Source organism: Triturus cristatus, chromosome 11, assembly GCF_964204655.1.
Source record: "Triturus cristatus chromosome 11, aTriCri1.1, whole genome shotgun sequence".
Classification (NCBI taxonomy): Eukaryota; Metazoa; Chordata; class Amphibia; order Caudata; family Salamandridae; genus Triturus; species Triturus cristatus.
The window spans coordinates 1,122,641,689-1,122,664,340 of record NC_140594.1 but is presented as its reverse complement, the minus strand read 5'-3'; the positions used below and the strand labels follow the sequence as shown (position 1 = coordinate 1,122,664,340).

General features: G+C 43.5%; 1 protein-coding gene across 1 annotated transcript in view; it reads right to left on the bottom strand.

Annotated features, from left to right (window-relative positions):
- LOC146786162 (solute carrier family 12 member 9-like) overlaps positions 1-22,652 on the bottom strand; it is a 609,812-nt gene that overhangs the window by 50,571 nt on the left and 536,589 nt on the right. The window contains exon 10 of the mRNA XM_085635689.1: positions 552-744. Coding sequence (XP_085491815.1) covers positions 552-744 — 193 coding nt within the window. The remainder of the gene's footprint in view (positions 1-551; positions 745-22,652) is intronic.

Here is a 22,652-nt window from a genome sequence, read left to right as displayed (position 1 = left end):
CTTGTGACTCTTTGAAGCTATAATAAACACAACAATGAGGCTGGGCAGAGGGATGAGGGGGGTAGCTGCAGATCTGCTGGTAGAGTTTGGGCTGCTGCTAGACATATGGGGGCAAACATAGAGGAAAGCTATGTGCTCAAGTGGAACGATGGAACTCAGCCAATTAAAGGTGGCGGTACAGAAGAAACACTCCAGGAGCGAGACAAACGCAAGAATAGGAAGGAAAGTCATCCAATGAAGAGCAGAGAATTGAGATAGACAAGAAAGTCATCCAGTCATGAGCAAGGGGCTGAACCACAGCTAATTCTATCTAGTATTGTATGCAGTACTTACTATCTGTGACAGAAAACAAAAGAGGTCTGTCACTCCACCACAAAAAGAGTATTAAATCTAAAATATTTGGTATGATACCACAAGCTTTGATAAGTGCCACAATATGCTGAAAGCAAACCTTGACCGACTGCATTTCAATCGGATTGGATGCGTTGCGGAGATTGCCTAAAAGTGGAGGCCACTGCATGGGGCTGTGGCCGGCACAGCACGCGCCTTACCTGGTGGAAGATCAGGGCCTGGGTGATGAATCCCCAGCTGGTGCTGGGCGCCAGGTAGTGCAGGACTAGCAGCAGCACCAGCATGAAGGCGATGGTGGCCGAGGCGTAGATGGCATTGATGAGGAACATCATGACGAGGCAACCCACGACACCCAGCAGGCAGGTGTACCAGGTGAAGTAGCGGAACGTCGGCCTAAAAAATGGAATGAAGAAGTAAGTCAGAGGCAGGCCAAGGAGCTCAAAGGTCACTAAGAAATATCAACTTATTCCTTAGAGGAGGGGAGGCATGCATCTGCACCACAAACCGTTGCGTGTAGAAGAGACTAACTAGGGTTTGTAGTTTAATAAGGCATATCAATTCTAGCTGAACGATGGAAAACTCCACTATATTTTGCTAGAGGCAATATGGATGAGCTGACTCTAATTGAAACAATCATTTTAGGCAGTAATCGGTCTAGGATTGACTGCCAGCCGTTTGACTTTGCCAGTGCTTGTTTTGTTTTGCCATTGTTTTTTTTTTTTATAAATATTTGTTGTGGGAGTTACCCGGCACCCACCAATATTTAAAACTAGGATTGACTGCCAGCTGTTTGACTTTGCCAGGGCTTGCTTTGTTTCGCCATTGTTTTTTAATAAATCTTTGTTGTGGGAGTTACCCGGCCCCCACCAATATTTAAAAAAATCCTTCGAGAAAGGCAAAATATATTTTTGCTCTCAGAAAGCACACTTTACCATAGTAGTTTCTGGCACAGAATGGAACTACTTTGTGCGCCGATGTGCTTGTTTCCAAAGAGCAGAATGCTGTCACTCACAGTGAAGTAAGACAACGGCTGAAACGGGCTAATCGAATGCCCATGCTGTAAAGGGTACAAGTCATATGTGAAGGGCACAACAACAGACCAATGAATAAAGAGAACCAGCTAAAACTCCCAGTAAGTCACTATATATATATATAGAATGGTTTTCAAACAGGGGGGCCTCACGTGAACGCGGGGGGTTCCACCTGTGGCCAAAAAGAAGCATTATGCTGATAACGGAGCTTTGTTTTAAGCTGTAAAAAACGAGCGGCAGAAAGCCGCTCTGCAATGGGCTATCACGAACATCTTTTGTAATTTATATGGGTTTGAATGTTTAGAAACTAATTAATACTTATTGGCGTACTACTATTGTGCTTTGTTTAAAATTATAAAATCAATAAAATATGTTTAAAAAAAACAAATCCTAGCTGGGACTGTGTGTCAAAAGGGAGGGCACTCCAAATATTCTTCAAAACTGCCAGGCCTATTTCTAATAATCACACTGTGGATACGTTTACAAGTTAGTTAGGACTGCCGGACTTGAATCGTATGTTTGGCAATCATGTATTTGAATGCATTTTTAAAATGATAACAGAACTTAACTGCAATGTTTAAATAAGTCTGGACATATGTAAACATTGCTAATTTAATAGAATAATTGTGAAACATTCTGAAATATTCATTAGGAAAAAAACAAGGGTTACAGGGACGTAATAATTAGGCTCAGATTTCACATGCACAAAACCATACAAATTCAGCAGTTATTGTTGCCTGAGCTAACTATAACTCACGCCCCTTCACTGCACTGCTTATAACCTCACATATTACCTCACTCATGACATGGTCAGTGACATCACTGATGAGGAAAACAGATGAAAAGTCTGCTTCCAGCTGGTGGGGGCAGTTTTCCTGCTCCTGCCTGCTAGGAGCGGTTCAGTCGCAGCCGGCATGACTCCCAGGTGGGGGTGTGGGGTGGGGTCGCACGGGGAGTGAGTCACGATGCGGAATTTAATTGAAAAAACCCCAAAACAAACAAAAAATGTAACATCCCGGGTCCCATGCCGTCTCAGCTCCTGGTGGTCTGAAGCCCGCTCCTGCAGCCCCCTCCCCCGTTCTTCATTCCACATGGGCTGCACTACCTGTTCCTCTGCCCTGACGGCCTTGTAAGGCATTTGATTACCTATTCCTCTGCCCTGCCAGCCTTGTAAGGCATTTGACTATTTATTCTTATTCCTCTGCCCTGCCAGTCTTGTAAGGCATTCGACTCCCTATTCTGCCCTGCCAACCAGTGCTTAATTTGAGTCGGTGGTTTCCGGTACTCGGCACGGCACTTAATTGCCAACACTGGCTCTTATGACAGTCTGCTACATGGTGCACTGTTTAATTTTTTAAAGATGAGCAGAACAATACTTGTTTATTAAATCAATATACATTAGAAATGACTAATAATTGCTACCCTAGCCATTTCTATAGCTTTGGGGACCTTGAATAGTATGAATTGTCACACTTGTAGGAGTGTGATGGTTAGTAGATATGTTTATAGTCACTGGCAGCGTTGGCCGGGGCAATGGGTAGTGCAAGCTGCAGCAGCGTCCTGACTAGAACCCCAACACTTTTGTTTTTACAAATTAAGCACGGCTGCCAACACTTTCTGGTTGAAGTGTTGGCAGCCAACCAGATCTCAGCTTGAGATCTGTTGGATTCGTGGAAGGTTCATGCCATAAGATATCTATATTTCTTTTTCCTTAAATATCTCTTAAACTACTGAACCGATTTACACCAAATCCAAAAAGCACAGTTTCTGTAACAATCTCTAGCTTTCTGCTGAATTTGGTGATGTTTCGTTCATCAGTTTGGGCTGTAGTCATGTTTAATAGCTCTATGGTAATAAACATGGGAAACTCACTTTTTTTGGCCCACCACCCTTTTCTCGGCTCCTGCTCGACGAATTACCTCAAAACTTCCCATGTGCAACTAGCAAAAGAGATGCACTTTTTAGGGAAAATTTTGTAAAGATTTGTCAAACGCCGCCAAAGTTATAAGAAGTACAAAAAACGCCTTTCCTATCGAAACTAGGTCCTAACTATAACTACCTACTGGCATCCGCCAGTAAGAAATAGATAGATAGATAGATAGATAGATAGATAGATAGATAGATAGATAGATAGATAGATAGATAGATAGATAGATATTCAGACGTCGTCACCTTCCGTGACTCACCATACGGAGGCACACAGATGCCGATCTTTGTAGGTATAATATTCACTCTTTATTTCATTTTCATTTTTTCCATTGATGGTCACATTTTTACAAGATTTTGCATATTAGTACTTCGATTTATATATCTTTCCAACGAGTTCTCTTCCCGAACCACCAACGTAGTGGAAGAGCACAGATTCTCAGCCTCCAAGAGGTATTTTGCAAATTTCTATTTTATTTTGTGAACACTACATATTTCTGTGACACAAAGCAAAACAATAAAACGACCGACGCGTTTCGGCTAATGCCTTCGACTGGGTCAAAACAGCAGACAGTTTCTAACTCTCTTTCCAGCACTCTTTTAGGGAAATAGGAAAACACTACTAATTGTTGAGATGGTATTGTTCAATTGCTTGTGGTATACTAAACAACTAATTATAATTCAGGATTCAGCAAAATTCACAAATAGTTGGTGAGGCATTGATAAATACTTTTTTTTTTAAACTTACATTTCACAGTCTCTAAAAACACCAAATAAAAACAATATAAAAATCTTCAAAACTTCATTTGTTTATTAAATTGAAATGCTATTCATTTTAAATACTGGTATAATCCAATTAGGCAGCAATGAAGATCTCATGGCCAGAGTGTTGATTTCTGAACTGCTTTTGTCTTCTGAACCACTCAAATGAACTTACTGGAAATATATTGCAATTTATGAAGTATATATTATCAGATAGTAGTACCTCATGAGCAATGTATTTTTGGTTTCTTCCATTCTCTTGTCCAGGGGCAGAAGAGACTGGCAAGGGCAAGCACTTTAACTGGTTTTCACCCGTAGTAGACATGGCAGATGAACTAATTTTTACCTTTGCTTTTGCGCTGTCCTTGTGAAATCTCTTGTATTTAATATATCTGAAAAGCGGCTCTTATCTGATCTTCCCCTGGCTACACGCATTTGCGATACTTGTACTAAAGCGGTTCACACTGTTCAAGCCCCATTCACTGTCAAGATAAGATCTCTTCCCTTGGAAAAGGTAGACAGCTTCTAACAGTATGCTGGAATGCTTGCTTTTTATTACTTAGTTGTGTGAAGCAGATGCTTTAGCCTTAGAACGTTTTTGGCATTTCCTATTCATGCCTCAGTACCTTTCTTTGCACTATGTAGGCATTATCGGAGAGATTTTTTAAGCTTAATCTGTTTGGTCATTATGATCAAAATCTAAATGTTGTAATAAACATTTTGGGTTAAAAATAAAGTTAATATACAAGAGTTATGCTATATTTTACTACTACACAGACAGCCACAAGTGCAGTTACCCTGCAGACAACAGGGTCAAGATTTGATTGGTGCAGCAGGTGCAGTAGCACTGGGCCCAAAAGTTGTCAGAACTCCTCTAAACACATACTATTGCTATATTTTACAACTAAACAGGCAGTCAAAAGTGCAGTTATCTAGCAAGCGTTAGGGTCATGATTTCAATAGTGCAGCGGGTGCAGAGGCACCGGTACGAAAAGCTCCAAGCACCCTACTAAACACCTAATATTGCTATATTTTACTATTAAACAGGCAGTCACAATTGCAGTTACTTTGCAATAGAAAGGGGCTTGATTTAAATGGTGCAGCAGGTGCAGTAGCTCTAGGGGCAAAAGCTCTAGGGACCCCACTAAACCCAGATTATTGCTAAATTTTACTACTAAACAAGACAGTCACGTGCATTTATCTAGCAGGCCACAGGGCCATGATCCATGATTTGAATGGTGCAGCAGGTGCAGTAGCACCAGGACCAAAAGCTCTAGGCACCCCACAAAACACCTAATATTGCTATAATTTACTATTAAACAGGCAGTCACAAGTGCAGTCACCTTGCAGACAACAGGGTCATGATTTGATTGGTGCAGTGGCACTGGGCCCAAACATTGTCAGAATCCCTCTAAATACCTTATATTTCTATATTTTACTACTCTACAGGCAGAAACAATTGTAGTTACCTTGCAGTTAAAAGGGTCTTGATTTGAATAATGCAACAGGTGCAGTGGCACCGTGGGAAAAACCTCTAGGGACCCCACTAAGTAGAGAATATTGCTAAATTTTACTACTAAACAGGCAGTCACAAGTGCCGTTATCTAGCAAGTACTAGGGCCATGATTTCAATGGTGCTGCAGGTGCAGTGACACCGGGGACCAAAGCTCTAGGAACCCCTCCAAACACCAAATATTGCAGTATTTTACTACTAAACAGGCAGCCACAAGTGCAGTTACCTTACAGGCACTAGAGTCATTATTTGAATGGTGCAGTGGCACCGGGGCCAAATGTTGTCAGAACTCCTCGAAACACCAAATAATGCTACATTTTACTGCTAAACAGGCAGTCACAAATGCTGTTATCTTGTAGGCACTAGGGGCATGATTTGAATGGTGCAGCAGGTGCAGTGACACCGGGCCCAAAAGTTGTCAGAACCCTTCTAAACACATAATATTGCTATTATATCAATTTAATTCTATTATTTCATTTACAAACGTTTGCTATTACGTACCCACACTATACCACTAGTAACATCACAATATTTTGCCTTTTTGTACATAAACAAGTCATAGCACTTAAACAGACATTCTGTAACTTAGATTGTACTACTACTAAGCAAGCTACAAATTACAGCAAAAAACTGCTTATTATTAATCACATAGGCGAAACCAAATGCATTTACCAATGCTTGCTATTTGTTATTTGTTCTTAATAAAATAATGTAAACATATTTGAGTTTAAAATATACCTAACCCTCAATAAAGATAGAACATTTGAGCTAGGGTTGGTGATATTCACAAGAGATTTAAAATAACCACAAAAACTTATGCATTAAAACCATCAAACACAAAACAAGTAGCAGATTATAAGCAAGCAACACTTTGATTTCATTTAGTAATATACAAGTTCATGAAATGACTCGTTGTTTGAAAACCTGCATTAGCCATTGATTAAAACCAGCTTTAGGTATTTGGCTTTGAACTGGTCTATAGGAAAGGTTTTAGCCATAGCTGAATATTTGGGTTTTGACCAAACGTGGTCCCATTCCTATTGGAAGCTATACCTGGTAAACCTTCTGATAAACATTCTGGCCCTGCGGTATTCTACAACTTTAAGAGGTAATTAGGAACCATGACAAGGCTGCTACCAACAGACCCTTGTGTTCAACCAATCTCCACCAGACCACTGGTTTATATTTGTATTGATATTTTTGGGAGAATCAATAGCTATTCTAACAGAAGTGTTGGACAAAGTTACATAAAAAAGGGCTGCATAAGAGCATTGAACATAGAGATGGATCAGATAAGGGGCAGCAATGTCTAGAATTTGATGAGGGGCCATGGATGCAGACATCACTGTGCAAAAACATTAAGCATGATCAGTAAGGTGGGGCGGGCTTACCTGGGCTTGGTGTTTGCTTGGAGTTCTGAAAGGTTTTGAGGTCACGGTTGACCTCAGTGAGGACGGAGATCACTATCTTGGTGGGTGTGGAGATACCAGAGAGTGTTTGGGAATCCAGGAACAATGAGGAATTGAGGTGGGTACACCATGACGGATGGCGGTGGCAAGTGATCAGTTGGGAGAGGTATGGAGGGAATGTGCTCTGTATGGCTTTGAAACCTCAGATTTTGTCTGTGTCCTGTTTTTAGACCACAACCTCCCTATTTTGGATTGGCAGAGTGAGGGGGGCGATATTTTCTTTAAATAAAAAAATAATGCTATGGGGTGGGTGCAGCTGATAACGTTGTTATAAAGTAAATAATGTACATAAGGAAAGCCCAACCATTGGGCTGTTGCCAGAGTCCAACCTATTCATTAACAATGTATTTATCAGGGATTTAGCTCTATAACATAAGACCAAACTTACTACATGTCTTCAAAGAAAGGTTATGCCTGTATTGCTATTTATACAGTGCAAATTATCCATCAATTGACAAAGCACTGTACTGTATGTGAGGGGTTGGAAGACGATCTTGTAGATCGAATGGAATTACACAGATATATTTCAAATTTTTTAGGCACAAGGAGATTGAGTGATTTTCCCCAGAATCGAATGATGAGTCTACGGCAGAGGCCTGGATTCGAACATGGATCCTCGGGTTCTAGAGCAGCAGCTCGAGTCGCTATGCCACATCTCTTCACAGCTTACCTGCTGATGGTACCCAAAATAACTCAGGAGCTTACCAGCAGGAGCAAGCAAGGGGACAATGCTGGTTTCACAGGGTTAGCTTGTAAACACACCACCCTGTGATGCAGAACATACTGTGTAGTAATCACTTCATCAGGTACTGTGACCACCGTCAGGAACAATCATCCCAGAAGACACAGTCACCAACATCACCTCCATCAGGCATGGCAGGCTGCCAGGTAGAAGTAATGCTTCCAGGGCACAGTCACTTACTTTAGGAGAGGGGCAGTCACAACTAACCCCATCAGAGACGGTGATCTCCATAATGCTCACTCACCCCATCAGATACAGTCCCACTAGCCAGGCAAAGCGTCCCCCAATGGGCTTAGTCAAACCAAGCTTCAAGCAAAGTTACCCCCACCCAGTCGCTCATATCAATCAGGTTAGTTCTCTCCAATAAGGCAAAATTGGCCCAGTGAATCTGATCTGAGCCCTGTCCACCAAGCCGAGTCCACAGCAATTCATAAGCACCACATCCATCACCTTATCCATTCAGTGAATCTTAATTTCCATCACTACAGGGAAGACATACATTTTGACTTAGAAAAGTTATTGTCCACTCAGAAGCTCTCTAGCAGTGACCGACAATGCTGTATTCCAAGCACAGTGAATGTCAAATGTGCAATGTCCTTGTAAAACAAGGCTAGGGCAGCACCAGATCCTTATCAGGAGAAAATAAACCTGGGCGTATAATGCTAAGGAAAGATTTGCTAGACTAGGTTAAAAAGTGGTGGTGCTAACTCACAACCCTGCGGAACACTCAACCCCTTGGCATCTCAACAGCAGGCAAATAGCTACTTGTCCATGGCATAATTTGCCAGGTGTTACTATGTAGTCATTTTAAAGCATTCAATAACATTTCAGGGATACACCAATCTACCATTTTTGCTCACAGCTGGGATTGGTCGATTGGATCAAATAATGATTTAGGGTGTATGAATGAAGAGTTTAGGAGTGTCTTTCTTTTCCTGAGGGCAGCCCTTCATCAGGCCATTGGAGAAAGGGTCAAAAGCTTTAGTCTAAACTTAGTCTGAGAAAGGGGTAAAATCCTCTTCACCCTGGTACTCTCGAAAGATGGTGAAACAAGGCCATGGTGAACAATTTACTTGACTTTGTAATTTAATGGGCTGTGCAGCCTTACTTTTCATTAATGGAAATCGAGAAGGAGGCCTGCCATGTTTCAAGTACATGCCCTGTACTTTTCGTAACTCAACACACTAGCCTTGAAATAGATGTCTGCCACTTGGGACATATGATAAAAAAACGTTGTGCATGACCACCCAGCTTTGGTCAGATTTAGGGAGCTGATAAGATCTTCAAAGTCACATCAAACTAAATAATTTGATGTATCAGATGAGGAGTTGACTGCTCAGGCCCTGTTGTCCTTTAACCAAATTGAGCAAAAGAGATACCCAGAGATCAACTCAAATTTAGGAAATTCTAAATTTGACAACAGCTCAATAAACTACCTTTTTACTTTACCATTCACTTCCTTTAGCATCGGATACATCCAGTTACACTATCATAGTGAATATTTTATGCTGATATTTTTTTTATGATTATTCCTAATTCTTGACAGCTCTCGCCTTATCACTGTTATCTAGAAATAAACTCCTGGATGCTTCTTTTCAATGTATTTTCAAATACCAGCACACCAAGCCTCCTGATCGAACCAGCAAAAAATTGTCTTCCATTTAAGTCAAACGAGAACCAAAAGAGGACCCAGAGTTGTCAGGAACAAATTTGTTGCGTAATCAGTCTATGGGTGTTATACAGTTTTGTACCCTGGTGATGCCAAACTCAGGAGACTCTAGTAATGTCCCCCAATTAGTTCTTATAGGTTCATGATTAATAGTTTTCTTGAATTTTCTCAAATTTAAGCTCATTTTAGCTCACATTATTTACAATAGTTTATTTAATATTGGAGATCAGATGAGGAAAGTCTGAAAAGGCTAAGAGGAGTGGTCCCTCTCAGCTCTCTCAAGCACTGAAACATGGGTGTGTGTCTCAAAAAGGGTCTCAGGAGTGAAGGTGAAATCAAGGTAGGACTCCTAGAAGAACAATAGAAGGTGTCACCCACAACATCACCCTCAATACATCCATTTGCCATTGGATAATTATTGAGTCTGGGCTCTTCTATCCAATACCTGCCTCTGAACCACCCAGGTGTCATTGGAATCATTTATGTGGGGTTAAAGGCAGATACACAAGTTATTCTAGAATAAAATGTCCCGTGATACCAGGGACTGCATCAGGAACAAGAGAATCCATGTTGTCCAATAATACTTCCAACGTCATCATAACAGGCAACAGATTTGTATTTGGGGTAAAATACACAGATATGGTAATGAAATAAGACATATTGGTCCAGTAATTACCTGAGAGGGAAAGCGAGTGTGTAATGTACACCATAACATTTATGTAAAAGATAGATTATGATCAGTTGATACTAGAATCATCAAGCCAGCAAGAGGGCGGTTCATGGGACCTTTTACCGCTCTTGATATGAAAACACCAAAATACATAAGTTGACATGTATCGATTACCCAGTCATCAGCAGAATGTGGCTCATGAAGCCATTCTCCGTCAGCTGGGATATCACCCTAGTATTCAAGGTCTTGCGTCTCACCCCTACTGGACACCCATGTTGGCACAGTTGCCACACCAGGAAAGTCACCCTCATTAGGTCCAATCTGTCCTCAGCAGGCACTCTCACCCCTTGACACGCCGTCAGTATTAACCAGGCCTCACTAAATTCCCTTCCAGCCATATGTGCTCCCTGCACAGGAAAGGGGGCAACAAAGTGTGGGCAGGATGTGGGGGGATGGGCCCAGGGCAGAAAGCTGAGAAACATTGAACCAAGACTCAGCAGAAAAGAAGTTGGCTGACCTCAGTACTCATTGGCAGCACTAGGGGGCAGTGTTCCCTGGCCACTGGATGGTGACTCCTCCCCTCTTGGCCGCAGCCGCTCCAACGCTCCGCAAACAGAGGGAGAGAGAAAATCCTCCTATCTTTCGAATGAAGAAGCTGCAACAAGACTCTGTGCCAGAAGCTCCTCTTGCAGCACCTTAACTTGCATGAACCTCTGTACCAGTCCCGTCATCTAGCATCTGTATTCGCCAGTACAGAGACAGACCGCACTGGTCACTGAAAGCAGTGTCAGGGAGCCTGGCGTCGGAGGCCGCACATTGTGTATTTTGCATGTTCTGCTTATTTCTAAACTCTTTGCTTAGCAACAGGCACCCAGCTAAGCTAATGCACTTGGCACCGGGTGGCATGCCGCTAATGCTATACACTTAGCACTGTAGGTACCACAATGCGCCTGCAATAATTTACCATTAACACTGGTATGCCGCTGATGCTATGTCTAGTTAGTCAAAACAAAAAGCTCTATTAGACACCTCTGCAGGCTCTCTCTCTTGGGTATCAGGCATGGCTACTAATCCCTGGTATTATACTATCAGGCGCTGACTCTGGAGTGGGGCCCATTTCCTTCATTTTGTGTGCAGTGCTGGTTACCAACACTATGATCCCCAATATTATTGTTTCAACCACAGCAAGGTAAGCCTACTGGATTTGATTGGGTGGAAGTATGTACGCCCAAACATAGATGTACACTATGCCGGTTTTAAAACACACAAAAAACTTCTGTACTATGGAAAATATGGGCTGGCAGTTTCTGATTTCTTCTGGTTGCTGAGCAAGGTGACCGCATCACTCCATGTCATCATGGTCATTGTTTCCAGTCTTGGGCTTCAGTGAGCTAACCTAATTGCATTTTTGGTCTTGTAGTTCCATTTTGCTTTCACTGACCTAACTGCACTAACAGGCTTGAAGGCAATCATTTGTAGGCTAGATGTGCAGATTGTAAACTATGTCTGCAAAAAATTGGGTTTTGGTAAAAATAGCACCGAAAAGCACAAAGCGCCAACTGTGGATTTCTGGTTGCGCCGGACCAGGACAAAGTCACAAGTTCAGGCCCACCACGATGGAGTGTGGGCAGGCTACAGGAACTATTTTACGGAGCATTGCGAGGATTTGTGTCAAAGATGCCTTAAGCAGCCGAAGTGATGTCTGGGTTCCAAGATGCGGGGTGGCTGCAATGCAAGGGCCTGCATCATTGTCGAGGATCCCATTGAAGGGGCTTGTGATGCGAAGTCTGGCATCAAGGATGCGGCGCACAGTCGGAGCGATGCGGCGATTCCGACGAGTGGCGAGGCTGCGAAGCAGAGTCTGTCATCGACATCGAGGCTGCTGTTAAGGGGAGATGAAAGGGCCTGCGTCGAGGATGTGTCACGTAGCGGCAGTTCCAAAGGTGATGCAGGCTGCGCCCATGATGTGGATCTTTGCGACGGGTCCCATCCACGCAGCATCTCCTCGGGGTTGCGCCATGGAGCAGAGGAGATGCTTCGTTGCCACTGGATCCATTGAGGCCGGTAAAGAACTTTAAGCCCACTTCCAAGGGTCCAGGACTGGGGTGGCTCCACTTGGCAGGTTAGACTCCCAGATGGCAAAGTTCAGGTGCAGATGGAAGGTTGTTGGAAGCCTGTAATGTCCCTGAGGCTTCAGATCAAGGGGCAGCCAACTAACCCTCGAATCACTCTGGGTTCTGGGTCCAAGAGATCAAGGTCCAGTCCGTTTCACTCAGGCAAGAGCAGCAGGTCAGCACAGCAGAGAAGCAGTTCCTTCAGAGCAGCAGCCCAGCAGAGTGGCAGACCTTGTAGCAGCACAGCAGTCCTTCTTCCTGGCAGGGTATCCATAGGTCCAGCAGTGTACTGAAGTGATGGTGTCTGAGGTCCAGTATTTTTACCCAGTTATGCCTTTGAAGTGGGGAGAGGCTTCTAGAGGCATGAATTGGAAGTGCATGGGTGCCCTACCTACCCGACCCTGGCTCCAGACTAAATACAGGGGGTATGCAGCCCTTTGTGTGGGGACAGGACACAGCGTATTCCAGTCTATGTGGGGTTGGGCCCAGCCCTTCCCTCCCTGATGGCCCATTCAGTCACGCCTAAGCTCCTGATTGGGTGTGGCTGTCTAGGAGGAATACACAAAGCCCAACTGTCAGCTACACCCAGTCATGTGACCCAGAGACAGGCTGCAGGGACCAAATGGCTAAGGCAAAAAAATGCCAACTTTCTATAAGTGGTATTTTCAAAATTGTAATTAGAAATCCAACTTCACCATAAGTTAGGCTTTTCAATTCTGAATCCAGAGACACCAAACACAAACTGGTTACATGTTCTCATTTGGAAAGTACAAATAGTTAATATAATAAGGTAACTCAAATGTTATCCTTTGGGGTAGGTAGGCCTTGCAGTAGTGAAAAGCGAATGTAAGAGATTTTTATTACCAGGACATGTAAAAGTTAAGAATACATGTTCAACTTTTAAATGCACTGCACCCCACCCATGGGGTTGTCCAGGGCCTACCTTAGGGTTGACCTATATGTCTTAAAAATGAAGGGGTTGGTCTGGCAAAAAGTTTATTTTGAAGGTCGACATGATAGTTTAAAGCTCCACAAACACAGGCTGCAGTGGCAGGCCTCAAACATGTTTAAAGTGTTACTTAAGTGGTTGGCACAATCAGTGCTGCAGGCCCACTAGTAGCATTTAATTTACAGGCCCTGGGCACAGGTAGTGCCACTGTACTAGGGACTTACAAGTAAATTAAATATGCCAATTGGGTATAAGCCAATTCTACCATGTTTAAAGGAGAGAGCACAAGCACTTTGGCACTGGTTAGCAGTGGTAAAGTGGGCAGAGTCCTAAGGCTAGCAAAAACAACGTCCGCAAAAACAGGAGGTCTGAAGGCAAACAGGGGAAAACCACACCAAGAATGCCAGGTCTAACAATGTCCTTGATGACATAGACTTCATAGCCACCCCAACACTGAGGCATGGACACTCATGGGTGCCCAGAAAGGGTAGTAGCTTAATTCAGCCACCCTAACACAATAGAATACATATAAACTACTTCCCAACCAGTTAAGGAACGAGTGTGTAGAGTACAGCCAATGGGGTTATTTTACAACACTACACTAGACATTATGTCAGCAATCCCGGCTTAGAATGAAAATTCTCTACAATAATCAGTTTTGATTTTAGAGACAGCCGCTCTTAACGTAATATTATTCAGAAGCAATATGTGAAACAGAGTTCAATAGGTTAATAAATCAAGAAATATATGAGAAAACTATAGATGGGCTGATAGCACAGGCAGATTAGGGAAATGATTTAGGCCTGCTCTATGTATGAACATATGGAACAGTATTTGCATAGCTTAGACCTAGCTGGAAAGAACTGACTGCTGAAGAGTGGATGGGAGCTCAGTGTTCTGATTTGAATTGTTCACACTGGAGCAGGTAACAGGAAATGCTTTTATGAAGGGTATAGGTGCTCCTTCAAGAGATATGTATTCATTTTATTTCTGAGTTGCAGGAGGGTCGAAACAATACTGTTGTCGATGTTGTTCCGGATCTTCAGGTTGTAGATGGAGAAGGCCTGCCTTTTTTTTTTTTCCATCTTGCTCTGGGTCGGGCTGGGAACCGAAAGCAGCCATGGCAAATTTTGTCAGACCAGTCCCATCCTGCATGCCACAAGCGAGTCTGACCACTGCAAGGAGGTTTCAAGTTGGGAGGGGTTCTCTGCCCAAACATTTTGTTAAAAAATTTAATTTATAAAAAATTATACAACACATTTTTTTATTACTGAACCAATCATTGAATAGATGGAGGGAGGTCTGGGCTGCATATCTCAATGAATGAATAGATGGAAAGCGAAGAGTGTGTGGTGGATGAAATAATTCAAGAATAGATGACAATGAATAAAGATGTTTAATTATGAGGAGCGGATGGTCACAATGCACAGATAAAGATGGGTAATCTGGTTCTCATTTTTGCTTCGACATGAAAACGTCACCATCCCCAAACACTACCACCATTAAGTCTTATGAAACACGCATAGACTGAATGTATTTAATACAGTGCACTGACTTAACACCTCAAAGATCTAAAGTATTAAGCTTTGATCTAAAATTGTTAAAGAATGATATAACTAAGTACTGGAAGAATTGCACAAAAACCTTGCATCAATCTCGGCTTCCACTAGCTATATATATATATATTACCTACTGGCGGTCGCCAGTAGGTAGTTATAGTTAGGACCCTGTTTCCATAGGAAATCCGCAACATTCTATTTGGAATAACTTTGGCGCCGGTCGACGAATCCTCGCGAAATTTTCAAAATAGGTGGGGCGCTCCGCTCCGCTCCTACCCTGAAAGTCTCGGGGGGATTCGTCAAGCAGGGGCCGAGAAAAAAGGGGGGTCCCAAAACGCGTTTTCCCCATGCATTTTTCCATAGGACCTTTAGACACAGCTACAGCCCGAACGGCTGAACAGAATTACTTGAAATTTGGCAGAGAGGTAGCCATAAGGTCAAGGAAGTGCCTTTTGCAGGTCTGGTGTAAATCTGTTCAGTATTTCCTGAGAAAATAGCATTTAAAAGCATATATATATGTGGGCGGAGCCTAACCACACATCTCATCCTGAGATCTGATTGGCTGTCAGCACTTCATCCAAGAAGTGTTGGCAGCCATCTTGGGACCAATATACATGATAGCACCTCATTAAAAAGCATTGCAGTTAATAGAAGGTTTTAAAACTTTAGTTACATTAAAAATCATTTGTTGATGGTACCATACTCATTTTAGGAATTGTGGTATGTTCTAAGGTGATTTCACCATGTGAAAAAGCCTTCTGCTGGGATATCATGATTGAGAGAAAAATATTTTCTCATGCTTTTACCACAGAGGTTTGGAAGGTGATCTATAGGCTAAACTGAGAGCTTATTTTCTGTAAATTCACATTATCTTTCTCAGTCATGTGAGAATGAAGTCTGACATTCTCAGTAAAACATGTACATCCAACAAGGGCAGAGACTGTCAGTTGATTCCTTTGTGTTCTACTGCAGCTTCCCAGAGTGTTCCAAAGAACTACTAGAGCGCTAACAGTCCTACTTATGATAAACGTATGGCACACCTGAAGCCATCTTGCTTGGATTAAAGTGGTAACTCTTAAAACATTTAATTTAAAAAGGAACAAAATGAGGGGGTTCATTTTTCCATAAAAAGTATGATTAGTGCTGCAGAAAGAAAAAGTAGGGCACATTTTGAGTGACTTCTCAAATCCTCTTCTATTTCATTGAAAAATTCTGACATGCAGACTGAAACATGCACTTTCAATACCAGCAGCAGTTTTCCCTGGTGAGCAGTAGCTTTACTACAGTGATCTAATGAGCAAAAAGAGTGCTAACATTCTGAATTTATGGCAAATGTGTGACACATCTGAATGCCTTCTTGATGGAATCAAAGTAAAAAACTGAAAGTATTTCCTACTGAGGAGACTGCAGTAAATGAGGAAATTAGGAAACTTCATAACAAATAAGTCTCCCAAGATGGCCACCAGAGACAAAAGAGCCCAAATGTAGCCCAAATATCACCCAGATGTAGCCCAAGTATAGCCCAATGACAGAATGTCCCAGAATGTTCTTAAAAACAACTAGAGCGCTTACTGTCTTCATTATGACAAAAGTATGGCACACCTGAAGCCATCTTGATTGGAATAAACTGGTAACACTTAAAACATTTAATTTAAAAAGGAACACAATGAGGAGGTTCATTTTGCCATAGAAATTATGATTAATGCTGAAGAAAGAAAATGAGGGCACATTTTGAGTGACTTCTCAAATCCTCTTCTATTTCATTAAAAAATTCTGACATGCAGACTGAAACATGCACTTTTAATACCAGGAGCAGACTTCCATGGTGCAGTAGTTTTACTACAGTGATCTAATGAGCAACTAGAGTGCTAACATTCAGAATTTATGGCAAATGTGTGACATATCTGAATACCTTCATGATGGAATCAAAGTAAAAAACTGAAAGCATTTCCTACTGAGAAGACTGCAGTACATGAGGAAATTAGGAAACTTCATAACAAATAAATCTCCCAAGATGGCCACCGGAGACAAAAGAGCCCAAATGTAGCCCAAAATCACCCAGATGTAGCCCAAATATAGCCCAATGACAGAAGTGTGCAAAACACTTATTATTTTGTGTTTTTGCAGTGTTATATAGTGCAGACTTGTCAGGTATTGGAGTGCTTTACATGAGCATTGGTTACATCACACAAGAACAAATTCATTTTGGTTGTAGACATGGGGAGACTAAGTGATTTGACCAGAATCACAGAATGTCGAGCTGAAGCAGAAACTTCAACCTGGTTCCCCAGTTGCAAAGTCTGCAGTTCTGGAAGTAACACCACATCCTCTCCCCTAAGTGCAACATTTAATCAAGTGGTCAACTGGATAAAAAAACATAAAGATAACAAATAATTTAAAAGTGCTTTGTCGCTATTTGAAAACTCAGAAAATATGTCCTTATTTTAGTCTTTTAGAGCACTAACCATAATTTTGATGCCAATAAGACCCTCTCATATATGTAATTTCTAAAGGAAATGCTCTAGGTATTACAGTTTTGATTACATCAAGATGATGTCAGGCGTTCCACACTTTTGTAATAAATATAGAATGTTAGCAATCTAGTTGTTCATTAGGATACTGTTGAGAGGCAGAGGCCAGGGGCACGGACTCTGAAAATTGAAGGCAGGTAGGAGGGTGCAAAGGCAACAATTTAACCACACTGAGCAGGCAGGAAGGGCCATGGAAGCACAACAGACTATGGAGGGCAGTGGAAAGGGGGGCAGGGGCAACAAACCAACAATACAGGACTTGCAAGAGAGGCTGTTGGAGGGAATATCTATTACGGGTCAAGGAAGCTAGGGGCGGTCCCCAGATCCCCGGGAGCCACCACAGAACTGAGCAGGAGAGTGAGTCAGGGACAAAAGGGGCACCTTAATTTGAGCCGGGGTGCCTAGGAACGCTTGCTCCAAAAATGAAGAAAACAGACATCTGAGACATGGAATTGGAGGCAGAATACAATGGCAGTTTAATGAGAAGATGCAACTTCAAGGAAACCGCAGAATAGAGACATAAAGTACAAAATACAGAATCCAGATAATCATACAGCTGTCATAATATTCTCTGTATCTCAATTAATGTACTGACAGAGAGAGAGAGAAAACACATCTATAAATGCATCATGAGAAACAAGTTACACCAAGGAAAATGTTACCTAGGAACACTCACGTTTACTCTTAGAGCAAGCATTCCTGCAATTACAATACAAAATCTTTTAAATGCAAAAGTAAAGAGAACAAAGGTTAAACATAACATGACATTTCATATAGGTAAAATAGAATAAGATACTTCAAGCAAAGCAGAGCAAGACATTTTAAGCAAAGGAAGACAAGAGCTCCCAGCTCTTGGGGAAAACCTGCACTGCCTGTTAACCTACATACAGACGGCGAGGTAGTCCGTCGATATCTGTGGGTGCTCCCTTTTTATATCATTTTGTGGGCTCCTTTGCACGCTACATCTACCTACGTATGCTACCCAAAAGCTTCGTCTGCAGATTTTACCAGACATTTCGTCATTTACCCACTTAATGCTGACAATGGACTGGGTGAAAAGGTCAGTCTCTCAGGCCAATCGCTTATCGTAAGTTCCATAGAGCAAGCAGAAAATAATGGGTATTGTACGGGAATTCAATATATTCATGTATAAAATCTCCTCAGTTCTCCTAACTTGACGCTCTGCGGTTGCCACTTCCTTAAAAGCGGGAAACCTGCCCAGGAAGCAAGTACCAGTCCAGGATGCAGCCTACTGTATGTCGACAGCTTCAGGGGGATGTTGAACTTTGATACCGAGCACGGAGCACTCGGGTAGGGTGGGGGCTACTAGTTTGGATCAGAAGGCCTCGCAGACCTGCCTTCAGACTGCTATACACTAAAATTGCAGAGCTATGGTCAATTTAACAAAGAGGCCTACATATTGAACAGAAGGGCCTACACAGGGGTTTTATGCTGGCTGAGTGGTAAGGATGTCTCAGGATAATTATATAGCAACACAGGACCCGCTGGTCAATTTAATACGGCCTACAAATGCAGCTGGCAGGGCAAGGACAAGGGTCTCATACTTCAGGTGTGGACAGAACGGGCCAGGGGCCCCCTGTGATACAAAATCTACCCTCCTTCAAGGCTGTGGCAATGTAATAGACCATTGTGGGCAGAAGGAAGAGGCAATGGTAGTACAACCATACATGCCAACAGACCCGATTCAGCCAGGAAACGTCCAATGTTTTTAAGCTCAAATGGGCTTTATTTGATCTGTCTCCTGTCTACAATATCCTCTTTTTCAATGTAACTCAAAGGGGAAAATCAATACCCCAGTTTTTTTTCAAAATCTCCCTCTTACCAAGTTCAAAATGTTCGCAAGTATGGTACATTGGATCATGGAAGGAAATGGGATAGGGACATGGACTTGGATAACAGAGGACAGGAGGGACATGGAGAGGTGCACCAAACTGACCCTGCAGGGCAGGCATCAGGGTTTGCAGCAGCACAATACACCACACAGGGCATGCAGGACGGGAGTGCAGCACAACAATCCATAGAAAGCAAGAGGGAGGGGACAGGACCATGCACATGGACAACAGAGAACAGAGGGGCAAGAGGCAATGGTAGCTAGCTGACCATAATGGACAGACAGGAGAGAAAGCTGCAGCATAACAGACCATAAAGGGACGGAGGGACGGATCAGGGGCATTACAATGGAACAGACAAGCCAGGAGGGAGGGAGTAGGGCTGGGGGCAAGGGGGCAGGGCAGGAGCAGCAAGATAGCCATGGAGGTCAGGCAGGATGGGCACTAGAAGCAAGACACACCATGAAGAGCAACAGTGAGACTGTGATGGCATACACACAGACCATGGAGGGAAGGTGGGAGGGGGTCAGGGGCAGCTAACTGACCACACAGGGAAGGTGGGAGGGGCCATGGCAGCACAGAAGACCATGCATGGCAAGTGGGAGGGTTAGTGGCAGCACAATGGCTATGATGGGCAAGAAGGAGGGTGGAGGGGCATGCACAAAGGACGATGGAGGATAGAAGGGAGGGTCAGGACCTGTGCACAGACAAGAAAGTTCAGGGGAAGGGACCTCACAACAGACCACACGGGGCAGGCAGGAGGAGCAGTTGCAGCACAACAGACCAGGGAGGGCAGAAGGGTGTGGCAGTACAATGGACCATGTAGGACAGGAGGAAGAGGATAGGGGCATGGCATGTGGACAGGCAGGGTGGAGGTGGCAGGGACAGGTTACAGTCATCTGACAATGCTAGGCAGGTGGGAGGGGAGTGGCAGCTCAACAGAACACTCAGAGTAGATAGGAGTGGCAGGTCCATGGGACATGGTGGGCAAAAAGGATGGAGCAGGGGCATGCACAAAGACATCGGAGGGCAGGGGGAAGGAGAATAGGGGCAGCAAGCTAAGCACAGAGTTTAAGCAGGAGGTCAATGATGGGGCATAGAATTGGGCAATGGAGGGCAGGAGGAGTGGACTGGTACATCATACTAAATTGAGGGCAGTGGCAGCACATCAGACCATGCATGGCAGGAGGGAGGAGGCTAGTCCATGGGTTCACACAACAGAGGATAGGGAGGAAGGGGATGGGGCAGCAAGCTAACTGTTCAGAGAAGGCGGGTATTAGGAACTTTATTGTTTTTAAAACATTGTGTCTGTGCGAACTACTTAAAATATGAACAAGTATGCAGCATAATCTCACTTTTATTCAGGAAGAAGTGGACGTTTGTGACTGTGACTCCGGGCTCACTTGGCAGAAACACCCCCTGACCCTCCACCCCCTATCGCAAAATGTAATGCCCGTGAAAAGGGTAGGTGAACACAGTGTTATATAGAACATAGTCCTGAGAGCACGATTGAAAATGAAAACTAGATATAGTGTATGGTATAAACTATGCACCAAAAAGTGTGATATAAGATGAACCGGGCGTGAAATATAATATGCAATACATTGTGCGCAATGACAGATTCATTGGAGAGCGCGAGATAGCACAGGCACTAGCGCGTGCTATGCGATATGCGCCTTGGAGTGTAATATGCACAGGGCAGTGTTGTGTAACCTAACTAGTCTCTAAAGTTGTGATATAAAATATGTGCTGGGGAGTGTAACGTTGCATATGCACTGTGACAAAGATATGGATCCCAGATTGTAATATGTATGGCATAGCACTGTGCGTTATAACATAGGCATCGAGAAAGGCACGTTAGATGGGGCAATATAACCCGTGCGAAGACAAGTGTGGCATGACATATTCACGGGGTGGTGTTACAGTGCACATGGGCTAGAGAGTGTCATAGCATATGCACTAGCTAGTGGAATACAACACAGAGGTGTGTGGCACTCGGCAGGCAATGGTGGGTGTAACACAGCATTGGGCTCTGTCAGGAGCACGCTGTGACTCTCAAGTGATGTTCGTCCCCTTTCCAGAGAGTAAAATAAAAAGTATTACACATCCGGCAGTGGATGTGTGTTTTATTAACCGTGAGGGGGGTTTCTTGCATAGTTTTGGTCGAATTTTTGTCGAATCCCCTTTGAATGGCTTGGTGTGCATGTGTATTAAATGTGCCCGTCAATAGCTACCCATGTTTGTATAAATAAACGACAAGGGTGTCTACCAGGATTAGGCACGGTAGGGCATCAGACATGTCAGAGCTTCACTAGTGGTGTAAATACATTCCACGTGGATTCATTGCATGCATAGTCGCCTTTTAATGAATATCACGCAAATCGTCATGGTGATCGGTACGTACGGTTTGTCCAGCATGTCCTAGGTGTGTCTATGAATATATATTTTTTTAAAATAATAAAAAACAGTGGCCGGCCCTGGGGATTGGAGTCAAAAAAATATAATTAGGAGACTGGCCCTGGGGGATGGGGTCATCAGGGCCAATAAATTAGAATAAGAAGGGGAACCAAACAGCCCCCCTTCTTAAAAAACTAAAATAAATAAAAGACTGGCATCGTGCCGGAGGCCATGCCCCCTCCGTGCAGCACTCTCCAAACGCGCCCCCAACAGGCATCTCCAGTATGCGCCAGGGAGCTGCGCTGCAGCCAGGTGTTCTGAGGCCAAGCCCCTTTTTACACCTCTCTGCAACGCAGCTCTGTGGCGCTTACTGGAGGTACCTAGTGGTCTAGTTTGACCCTAGGGACCCTTAGGATTCAAGGGGACTTAATCTCTCAACTTAGAACAGCCACAGGGCGCGTTTACACAGTGGTGAAGGGAGGGGACGGGGCCTGAGGTGACGTGTGCAAACACGCACTATGGCACGTTTTAAATTGGGGATATAATTTCCCTTCAATACTGAGGGCCCCTGGGGGCTAACTAGCCCACCAAGTGCTTCCAGTAAGCGCCACTGAGCTGCATTGCAGAGAGGTGGTCCAGGCCGTGCCACTTTTTACACTTCTCTGCAACGCAGCTCTGTGGCACTTACTGGAGGTACCTAGTGGGCTAGTTGGACCCTAGGGACCCTCAGGATTCAAATGAACTTAATCTCCCAACTAAAAATGGACACAGGGCGTGTTTACACAGTGGTGAATGGAGGGGACGGGGCCTGAGTTAACGTGTGCAAAAACGCCCTGTGGCCTGTTTTAAGAGGTAGTTTTAATCCCCATGCCCTATTATATACTAGGGGCTTACAGAGGAGGTCATGCTAATCACAGGGGGACCCCAACACATAATGTTCCCTAGTGTATGTAGGTGTTTTCACTGTATTCTAAGTGTCTTTTAACATAGCACTGGCTCTAGGACTGGTTAGTCAGACTCAGTTACCACCAGTATCCATCTGAAAAAGTTGAGGGTACAGGATGATTTTGCAACAAGGCTTCTTTCTGCTCTTCTTTTTGTTCTTTCTGCACGTTATCC